Genomic DNA, 11,473 nt, shown 5'->3' with positions numbered 1-11,473 from the left:
CCCTTCTTTCTCCCTTTTTTCCCTTCTTTCTCCCTTTTTTCCCTTCTCCTTTCTTTCATTTTTCATTTTTCCTTTCTTTCCATGCCACAACAAAGAATTGAATTTTTTGTTTGTGTCAGTGTGTTATTATAGATTACACAATGGATGTATATGTATTTGCATTTCTATTGTTGTTTAGCCTTCTTATGTAGTGTTGTTGTGATATCCTTTACTTTGAACTGCTGGTATTGTAATCAGGACTGCCATGGGATGCATTAAAAATTTACCTTTTGTGGATTGAACTGGACGTATAGGTAGGACCATGTTGGCTACTAAAGTTTTATGTAAAAGTTTTCAATGAAATAAAAGAACTTATTTAATGTGCAGTGTAATTGTGTAGTATAATTGCTACCCTTGTACAACAACTACTATAAAAAATAAGGGAGGGGCTATAAGCTATAGATGAAGAAAAAGAATGAAGAGCTGTTGTAAAGGACTGCAGTCTGTCAGGTGCATGGAGTGAAGGGGAGAATGGGACACAACAGGAAATTGAGATACTGAAGGCTGCAGATTGTGTTAAACAGGACTGCATGAAGAGGGTGTCAGCAGCTTAGGTGGTAGCAGGGAGAATATGGGGAATATGTTGCCTCTGTTTAATTTAGAGAACTGGAGATGAGGATGAATCTGGCTTCCTTTATTTTGTCTCTGTACAGTTGTATGGTTTATGATTTTAGGTAGTAGGCTATATAGTCAATGATCGTGCTTTGTTTTTCATTGAATAATCTATTTGCAATGGGCAGGGAAAAATGGCTATTCCAGAGGGAAGGATTATACAACATTTTTCCCTAAGTTGCATATATTAGAGCTGGTAAATAAATGTGTAGACCATGTTTTGGACTCTGATGCAAATGTGTATTTTTAATTTTCAGATGAACATTTAAGCACCATTTCTTTGAAATAAGATCTTACATATTTGTTTTCTTAAAATGGCTACTGATCAAGGATGCAAAATTGCAAATAATAGTCAGTAAATATTAACAATATTGAGTAAATATTCTATGCTGTTGTCTCCTTTCTCTTTACTCAGAATTGGATTTACAATCATGGAGGAACATCAGCAACATATACACTGTGTGAACTGTGTCAGCCGTCGTTGTATGACCAGACCAGAGCCGGGCATTTCCTGTGATTTGATTGGCTGCCCCTTGGTTTGTGGAGCAGTTTTTCACTCCTGTAAAGCTGAGGAACATCGCATGTTATGTCCACTTGAAAGAGTGCCTTGTTTGAATAATGGCTTTGGATGTCCCTTCATAGTAGCCCGAAATAAAATTGCTGATCATCTAGAAGTTTGTCCTGCAAGTGTGGTATGTTGTACCATGGAGTGGAATAGATGGCCAGTCAGTTACGCTGACCGAAAATCTTATGAAAACCTGAGTAAAGATGTTGATGAAGTGGAGCAGCTAGATATGGCTTTAGCCCTTCAAGACCAGCGCATGTTATTAGAATCCCTTAAAGTAGCAACTATGATGTCAAAAGCGGGTGAACAAATACCAGAATCCAGAGAGCAAACCTCTGTCAAATCAAGTGCCCCAGATACAGTGCATACAAATGGTTTGATGCCTGTAGATGAAGAGTCCTATGGTGCACTTTATCAAGCTACTGTTGAAACAACAAGGAGTTTAGCTGCTGCTCTGGATATTCTGAACACTGCTACACGGGATATTAATATGTTAAGTTCAAACGTCTGCATTTCACCACATGAAAGGAAAGAAGATACTGAGATTAAAGAACAAGCTTCTAGTGGCATTATTCAGGATAAAAAGTCTGACCATGAATATCCAGATGAAGATAATGTAGGAGCAGTTGGGGGAATTAACTTTGATAGCTTGAGTCAAAATTCACAAATGGAGCAAAATGGTTCTAGTGATATTTGTTATGATGCAGTGCATAATCATGACTTAAATCTAAACCTCAGTAACTCCCCACTTTTGTGTAATGGCTTTCATGTAGAAAATGAATGTTCAAAGGTGTTGGACCAGAATGAAGATCTTAGTGCATCTAATTCAAAACCGTCCAGTGTAGCAAATGGTGAATGTACTGCATCTCACGATGATGAAGCATTACAGTCTTGCAGCTCCTTTCCTGTAACAGCACAACTTAAAGAAGAAGTAATATCAGCTGATCACTTAGTTAATGGCAATATTAATCATGTACTACTTCCCCATAATGCTAATGAAGAAGAAATATTAGAGAAACAAGTGGAGCAAGAAAGATTGAGAAACATAGATGCATTTTCACTTTTGCGGCATCGATCATATAGATTTCTTGTTAACCACTATTGGTCAACACCAAAAGAAGACAAAGCTGTTGATACATCAGATTTGGAGATAACAGAAGATCCTATGGGTCTTCAGGGGATTGATCTAATCACTGCAGCTCTCTTGTTTTGCCTAGGAGACTCTCCCGGAGGTAGAGGGATATCCGAAAGTCGTGCTGTTGATGCGTTTCACGTTGACTTTGGGACCCAAACATTTTCTCTCCCATCTGCTATACTGGCCACAAATACAATGGTGGGGGAAATAGCTTCAGCTTCTGCATGTGATCATGCCAACCCACAGCTCTCAAATCCAAGTCCATTCCAGACCCTTGGACTGGATTTAGTGTTGGAATATGTGGCTAGATACCAAACAAAACAGCGTTCAATGTTTACATTTGTTTGTGGACAGTTGTTTAGAAGGAATGAATTTTCATCGCATTTTAAGAATGTGCATGGAGACATTCATGCTGGCCTTAACGGCTGGATGGAGCAGAGGTGTCCTTTGGCATATTATGGGTGTACATATTCTCAACGAAGGTTTTGTCCTTCAACACAAGGGGCAAAAATTATTCATGACCGCCACTTACGGTCATTTGGAGTTCAGCCTTGTATATCCACAGTATTAGTGGAACCAGCAAAAAGCTGCTTAATTGGACTGCACAATGACCATCTGAGTAGCCTACCTTTTGAGGTGCTGCAGCATATTGCTAGTTTTCTAGATGGCTTTAGTTTATGTCAGCTTTCAAGAGTGTCACGTTTAATGAGAGATGTGTGTGGAAGCTTACTTCAAGCACGTGGAATGGTGATATTGCTGTGGGAGAAGAGAAGGTACCCAGATGGAAGTTCTTGGCAGGTAAAAGAAAAGGTAAGTGTTTTTTTTTTATTTTGAAGGTGAAAGGGAAAGTATTAAATTGGTCCTGTCTCTGCTTTTACTCTTAACATTATCTCTGATACTACTGGCTTTTGGTATAATAACCCTTCGAGAAAGAGATTGTTGACTAGAACAAGTGAAAATTGCTAGCAGGTTGGCTCAGTCTTCTTCACAGTTGGAGAAGTAGAAGTTGAAGTAGTCTGTCTAGTTTTCACTGGATGTAAGTAAATTAACTTCTGTTTTTTCCAATATTTTAAAATATTAAAAGATTACTTCATGATTTTCTTTGATATCAGTATTCCACAGAAGTAGGAAAGCTGCTACAGAGTTTGCTTTTCTTGCCTTTGTAGTGTTTACAGCAATTATTTTTTCTAACCTATTGAAATCCTATCTATTGCCATGATATTGAGTGCCTTAAATACTGAAATAATTTAAAACCTTTGGATGACCTTTGTGTAGTACAGTTTTCACCATCCTCCCCAAGAGCATTTGCAGCACTCATTTGAAATTGCAGAAGTTGATAATTTCAGAACCAAATCATAATGACTGGTGTTCCAATACTTTGTCATTTAACTTCTGATTGCATCTATTTTGTAGATGCAAAAAGTACTGCCTGTGTTTCTTCCTAGTTCAGAGCTGTCTTGGAACCTGAGTCAACCTGGGACTGACTATACAGATTTTAGCATTGTATATTTTTGCTATGTTGGTTTTTAGTATGATTTATAGTAGACGCACAACATTGCCTGAAAGTTTTATAGCACAAGTATTTAATTTTCTGCTCTGAGTTCAGGTATCTGAAAACATTTTGAGCCTAAGTGCAACTTATTTTCTAGGTTTGGCGCTTCAGTACAGCCTTCTGTACTGTGAAAGAGTGGAAGTTTGCTGACATCGTAAGCATGGCTGACCACTTGAAGAAATGTAGCTATAATGCTGTAGAGAGAAGAGAGGAGGCTGTTCCGCTGCCATGTATGTGTGTAACACGAGAACTCACTAAAGAAGGACGTTCACTGCGCTCTGTTTTGAAACCAGTACTTTAAGTATTGCAACCACTCCAATTGCACATACACTCAAGCACCTGATATAACCTCGGTAATATTACATGACACTTTATTAATGTACTAAAGATACTTTCTAGCTAAATCTTCTCTGTCACTGTGTATATAAGGTTTGAAGTGACATTTATTTTTTATAATACTGTTTAGCTGGAAAGTAATGAAAGTTGCCTTAACGTTTGAAAAATTCGGAACTTGCTGGACAGGGTAGTTTTATCTAACTTATATAATTTAAGAACAAAATCCTAAGGTGTGTTTTCTGATTCACTGGCGCCCATGTTGCTGATGACTGGTAATATTTCAAAAATAGCCTCTAAATGATATGCACATTTAGATAGGAAACACTGAATTGTAGTGAGAGAAAATCCTGTCCAAATGTTTCTGTATCTGGTCTATTTTTTTTAACAAATTATAATCCAAATATTTGAAAGATAAGGAAGAATTCAAAACTTTATAATAGATGTCTCAAACACAGCTTTTAAGCACATCTTTTTTTGTTAAATCAGTGTTCTAGTGCTCTTCCTAGTTAACAGGTGATCTAGGATCAACTTTTTTTAAAAAAAGTTTTTTTTTAGGAATGATCTAAGTGAACTTAGATTTACAGCAGCTTAATTTTTAGCACAACTTTGTTTTGACATGTCAACGATTGCTATTTTTTTTTGAACTCTTAACAGTTATGTTACTTCTGGGAGCAAAACTTTAGGAGCTAAAAACATGGAATACTAGTTTTTACTCTTGCACCTACAATGACATCAATATCAAATGTTCAAAATATTTTTCCTTGTCCTGCAGTTGGCTGAGGGTTAAATTGCTTGAGCAGTCAGAAATTCTAAGTATGTGATGAACAGTTATGAATTTATAATGCAGCTAATGAAAGGGCTTTACTTGTTCTATGGTATTGTGAGATGTATTGTCTCCTTTTCTGTTAATTTGTCTATAAAAATGCTGCTTTTTTAAGCAGCATTTTAAATTACTGGTATGTATAGCAAATGTATCATCTTCATAAGATGAGACATGATTTGTTAATTGCATAAGGCATATCAGAAATGTATGTTCAACCACATTTTTTAAACAAACAACTCCAATTTGCTTCCAGTCTTCCATAAGAAAAGATCTTACAAAGCATTTATGAACAGAGAATACATGCTATGAAAAATGGCCTGGTATAGCATAACTGTAATAACTTGAATTGACTTTCCAACTTGTTTGTAATAATGTTGGTGTCTCTAGCCTGTTGCACCTAGCAACTGTGCCACAAAACTAAAACAGAAACAGACCAGAGCTTGGAACAATGAAATACAGTACGTATTTCCATTATAGGAAAAAAAAATAAGAGATTAGTAAGGAGGAGATGTTTACAAAAATGGCTAAATTTATTACTTGTAATTTCTGTACTGGACACTTGTTTATGGCTAGTCTGGCTGCGGTTCACGACTTTGGTATCTGTGCATTTCCCATTCTGGGTTCAGTCCAGCTAAACATTCACTGCCTTTTTCTATTCAGAGTGCTACAGGTGCCCAGAAAAAAAAAAATCTAATTCTTCAGTGCCATGAGTTGAAATCATAACAGCTCAAATAGAAGTTCTGCCTGGATCTTCAAACTACATGTTCTTCTTCCAACAACTTATCTTCCTTTTGTTTGAAGAGAAGAAAGGAGTAAACCTCTGCAGAAATTAGCAACATTTGCAGTAATTCTTAGCTGTTACCACAGTTATCTGGAAAGGAGAATCTAGACTGATCTACAGAGCTAACTATACCAACTGGGTTTTAGGTAGGGATTTTACACCCCTGGCCTAGTTCTCTGAATGCATTGAAATGTTCATTACTCACAAATTCTTCAGTACAAGGCAGGAGACAGACTTTCATCAGTTCTTGTCTTTTAGCTCTAATGGCTCCTTGCTGCTGCTCTCCAGTGTTTTAAAAGTAGTTGTGTGACTTGAAGGATCCTGAATGTTAATGATATAATGTTTGTGTTTATGGCTGAATCTACTTTAAAACATCTGTCTGGGGGTTACTGGTATTTTTTAGTGAGCAATGTGGTGGGTTTGGTACTTGAATTCTTTGTAACTACCCAGGACCCTGATAAGTACAGTAGGCAGGCAAATGTCTTGGTCACATATGGAAAAGAGGGTGTTCAGTTAGTGTTGGTAGAACCTCGCTTGTAGCACAGTGCAGAACTGCATCTAAAGTATCATCAGTTGTTGATCTAATCAAATGAACTTTTTAAGTACTCTTCTTAAGAAATAACACTATTTCTCAGTACATGCACTTTTATTTTCAAATGTAGATTCAGGCTTTTTTGTTAAATTAGTTAATTTTTTAATGAGAATCCAGAGCTATTAAAATATCATTGTTGTAAACAACATCTCTGCCTTGTAAACTGCTCGAAATGCAGGAATACAGTATAGTTAGGATAAAACCTTTTTTTTTTTACACTGCTATGCAGTTTGTAAAACATTTATGGTGTATAGTCAGTCTATCAAAATGTGACTTGTTCACATTTGCCCTTGAATTTTAAAAATGTTGTATCCCTTTCGTGGTACATCTTCCATACAGCATATATAGACAGCTGTTCCAGTCTTTCTTTTACTTGATACCACATTGCTACTTTGTTTAAAATATTATGTTTTCAATCATTATGCAATATTTTTTTGCAATGTCTGTTGAAATCCTAATAAAACTTTTGGAGTTTCACTTTTAGTATGATTGTACTTTCTTTAAAGCTTATCCCCAGCCTACCAGTGTTCAAGCATGGTGCTCAGTGTCTGCCTGTAGGATTCCAGTAAATACTCAAAAAGAAAGAAATTTACATAAAGGAAACTATTTACAAACATTCAAACATTGCATAATTTGGAAGTGATTAATATTTATCACATTCATTTCAGTGTGAAGATTGGTCATTTATTTTTACACTTACCTACCCATTTCTATTCCTTGGTCTATTATGCAGCAGAAATTGCCTTCCACAATAAAAGATTTAACTACATAACATTGAAGACACATATTGTACCTTGTAGGTTTGTTCTAATTGATTTTTCTGAATAATAAATTGGAAAGATCTGATCAATGTGATATGCTGCTGGTTTGCAAAGAACATTTTCAGTGTGTTGTCTCATGAATAAAGTTTACTGTAGAAAATTGTTGTTAGAATGATACAGAGATAAAAATTTAGGGTGTTTTTTAGATAATGGTTGTAGTTCAGGCAGTTTATAGAATGGCAAAACATAAAACAAAACCTCATTAAAATAGAAGACTGCCCAGAAATTGAACTTTTGCTCTGACATTTGCTAATATGGGATGCTAATAGTCTTTACAAATAAAAGTGATACCCATACTACATAAATTTAATAATAAATTAATCTAAACTGTGTTGAATAAAATAATGTGTTGCATGGTTTAAGTTCAGCCAGTACAAACTTGTGACTATTTTACTTTTTAGACAGGCTACATTTTGGTTTTTTGTCTCTATAATTGGGTTAGATATTCTGCTGTGTAAGAAAGTATTTTGTGTCTCACTTTAACTTTCTTGATGCTTTAAGTATTTTAGAGGATTTTTAGCTTGTTTTTCTGAGAATACTACTGCTAAAACTATCTTCATGGCTCTTCTCTGCTGCATGTACTTTCCTAAAATGAGATTTAAGTTCAGTGGAGAATTCAATGCTTGCTGTAATACCAAATTTAAATTCTTTGACTCAGAATGTCTGTTCAGGCAGCTTTGATCGTTTTCAGAAGAGCAAAACCTACCAGTTGCTTCCAGTGCTGAGGAAAAAAGTAGTAATCAGATACTGTTTATAAAAAGTTATGGCATGTAAAGCAGAGTTTGAAGAATGGGATTCTCACAGTGTGACTGGCATGTGGTGAATATTGAAGCAATAATCCAAACTAAAGAGGAAAACTGAATGAAGAAGTAGACTTTAAATAAGGATAGCATCCAGTCCCAGCATATAGAGACTCTTCTGAGAGACTGTGTGAGAATGCTGGGGCTTTGACTTGTGCATGGTGCAACTGTGTTTCACTGACCATTTATCAGTCTTTCGGTGATAGTAGGAGTTATCCTGCTGCTTGAGCTCAAATGGACTTTAGTTATAAACTGTCTCCAAATACTGCCTGCATTCCTGAATCAATATTACTTAAGTTGAACGTAGACCTCTTTACTGAATGCAAGGTATGTATTCAATGTTGGTTCTACATGCTATTGGTGTTAGAGGCAGTATTTGGTAAAATAAGGTCCTTTGGAGACAGGATTCATCTACTTGGCTTCTATTGGTATTTGCCAGAAAATGGGAACAAAAACATGTTAGGGAATGCAAAGAGCAAGACTGATAGCATTCACTATAGCTTGCCAATGGCCTGATAGTTAAGAAAACATTATAAATTGTCATTAGATGCAGTATGAAATGTGATGGCAAAAGTCCACACTTCTGCCATATTTGCAAAGCAAATTCTGTGACACATGCAGCAGTAGGTATACGGACTCGTTACAGCATCAGGTAGTAGAAAAAATGTATACAAAATAAGCATGTATGATTTTCACTGCAAAATATGTGAAAACTACAATTTCATCAGGTGTGAATTCACATAAGGCTAGATTTGTAGAATGAATCAGGAAAATGTGATTTCTGCCTTGAGGACGTTTCAGTGTTCTGGTGCTTAGTTTCATCCTAAACTGTGCTGACGTTTATTTATCTTAAATCATAAAATGAATGAACTGCAGAAAAATAGTAGTAGGAAAAGATGAAATGGCTTTACAGAATCATTTCAGTTTGACAGTGTCATAAAGTAGTACTGAACTGAGAATTTTACAATATAAAAGGAACACAAGCAATAGATTGTGATATATGCTTTTCACTCAAGATTTGTCTTTTTATTCCTACAGTATGTTTTCAAATATGTAACAAAAGAGCTGTCTTTAAGCTTACTGTGATTTAATGGAGAAAGTTCTGCTAGTAAAATGAAAGTTGGGTTGCATTAGTATTTCCCAGCAAAGGGGTAGGCTGCAGAACAAAACTAATCTGATTATGTGACTGGTTAGCAAGTGAACAATCAACCTGGCATGAATCTATGCTGGACTTTGTTCAGAAGTGTTAATGTTTGATCGTTATGTGTTGTGTAATCTTCTGAATATTGTGTACTCTTTAATATTGTAATTGTGTAGTTGTGTTCCACATGTGCTTCTGGAGGCCTTTGCAGCAAACAGGAAATAATGTGCTGCTTAAGGAGATTTGAACCTTGGTTAAGGTATAATGTGTTATGAACTGTGACAGCTGTTTATGAGCATCAGATGTCTGGAGTTTCACGTCATTGTGTATTTCAAGAGAAAGGGATGGCTGGATGCCTTGTTGCCTAAGCAAGATGGCTTTACTTATAAGCATGTTATATGGTATTGCACCGTGCATGTGGTTTTTAATATACAGATGGGTAGGATGTTCTTCAGTTATCAAGGCAGTAAGACTACTGAGCAGATGGGATTGCACACAACAAAAATTGCTTCCATATTTTGTGACAAAACAGGTTCAGTCTAAGTGATCTACATCTTTGACATCAGTTAAATGCAACTCATAGTCATATTTTTCAGCTGATGCCATTTCGGATACACACAGAAGCGTTATATTAAAGGTTAAAAAAAAACAAATCGAAACAACCAAGAAAGAAAACCCACACCCAAAAAAATCACCTCAACAAAATGGAAAAATTCTCACTGATGTATTTTTAAAATATATAAACTGTGTTCATTAGTGTTTGTTAGGAGAGCCTGGCAAGTAATTAAAAAACTCAGTTTCTATATTTTGTTCAAATGAAATCTACTGCATATAGATAAGAAAAAGTCAAAACAAAACACATTTACAAAAACTGTATGATTGGCAATATCACCTTTCTACTGTCCTTTTGATCTTCAGGTGAAACTGAAATGATCCCAGATTTGCTAATTTTACCATCTAGATTTTTGTATTCTCTTTGACTAGTTCAAGTATGTAAATAGCTGAAAAAAAATCTCAAGGCTATTATAGGTGTTTAACAGGCTGAGACAGTTTAAAGTACATTTTACCCCTGATCTTTGTCATGATTGTAGGGGTTCTTTGCCAAGATGGTGGTGGTTATTGTGTACCTCAGATGCAGTAAGATCGTCTTTTCAACCCTATATTGAAGATCAGGGAGAAGGGCAGTTTTCATGTATAGCTGTGATCCTCCATACCGTCTTGAAGTTCTTCAGTTTTCTAGAGTCACGTTGAACCTACAAGAGTCTCACCTTGATTTTTACTTAGCAGGGGAGTTGACAAAAAAACCCCAGAACACTTAGTTGTCTCTATGCCTGAGCATTCACATTTCTAGTAATGTGGAATGTGTGCCAGGTGGGTATCACAAACTACATTAACCAAAGGCCTGCCTTCTTGAGGGTATAAAGTATGAACGGGACTGCTGGGTTTATGTGGCAGGAGTCTGGTAGCAAGGGCCTGGGAGGGAGGAACCTCTGTGAGAAGAGACTAGGGGCTGCCCCATGCTGAATACAGTTGGTTCTAGATGGCTCTGCAGTGGCCAGCAAAAGCTAAGCCCATCCAGGAAGCTGGTGGTGCCTCTGTGAGAATGTAATTAAGAAGGGCTAAAAACCACTGTGCAGCAGATGTGAGAGAAGAGCGACAAAAAATGTGAGAAACAGCCCTGCATACACCAAAGATCAGGGAAGAAGGAGGGGGGGGAGGTCCTCCAAGTGTGGGAACAGAGATTCCCCTGCAACCTGTGGAGAAGACCATGGTAACTCAGGTTATCCCTCTGTAGCCCACAGAGGACTGCACAGGAGCAGGAATGAGCTCTGCAGCCCTTGAAGGACCCCATGTCAGAGCAGGTGGATCTACCCTGAGGAAAGCTGCAGTCTGTGGAGAACCCCCACAGGAGCAGGCTCCTGGCAGGAGATGCAGCCCATGGAAAGGAGCCCATGCATAAGCAGGTTTTATGGAAGGACCTGTGACCCTGTGGGGGAACCATTCTGGAGCAGTCTGTTACTGAAGAACGGGACCCTGTGGAATGGACCCATGCTGTAGCAGGTCTTGAAGAACTACAGTGCGCAGGAAGGACTCATGTTTGACCAGCTTGTAAAGGACTGTATCCTGTGGCAGGGGCCTCACTCTGGAACAGGGGAAAAGTGCAAGGAGGAGGGAGAAGCAGGGAAAAGCTGTTATAAACTGACTGCAACCCCCATTATCCATCCCCCTGTGCTGGTTGCAGGGGGAAAAAGGAGATAGAAGAGTTGGAAGTGAAG

The 11,473-nt window shown here is 37.2% G+C and overlaps 1 protein-coding gene across 9 annotated transcripts in view; it reads left to right on the top strand.

The window, feature by feature from the left end:
- Window positions 1-11,473, top strand: part of FBXO30 (F-box protein 30) — a 33,270-nt gene that overhangs the window by 9,341 nt on the left and 12,456 nt on the right. For 8 of the 9 annotated variants that reach the window (XM_027687365.1, XM_027687406.1, XM_027687417.1 and 5 more), the window contains 2 exons: window positions 1,067-3,161; window positions 4,001-6,918. In XM_027687365.1, coding sequence (XP_027543166.1) covers window positions 1,083-3,161; window positions 4,001-4,204 — 2,283 coding nt within the window. In that variant the 5' untranslated portion in view covers window positions 1,067-1,082 and the 3' untranslated portion in view covers window positions 4,205-6,918. Of the gene's footprint in view, window positions 1-1,066; window positions 3,162-4,000; window positions 6,919-9,640; window positions 9,644-11,473 lie in introns of those variants that run through there. The other variant, XR_003534892.1, reaches the window with a different exon arrangement.

This window comes from Neopelma chrysocephalum, unplaced genomic scaffold, assembly GCF_003984885.1.
Source record: "Neopelma chrysocephalum unplaced genomic scaffold, ASM398488v2 Primary Assembly neopelma1_23, whole genome shotgun sequence".
NCBI classification, from domain to species: Eukaryota; Metazoa; Chordata; class Aves; order Passeriformes; family Pipridae; genus Neopelma; species Neopelma chrysocephalum.
The sequence above is the reverse complement of the archived record's forward strand: the minus strand, read 5'-3'. Positions and strand labels throughout refer to the sequence as shown.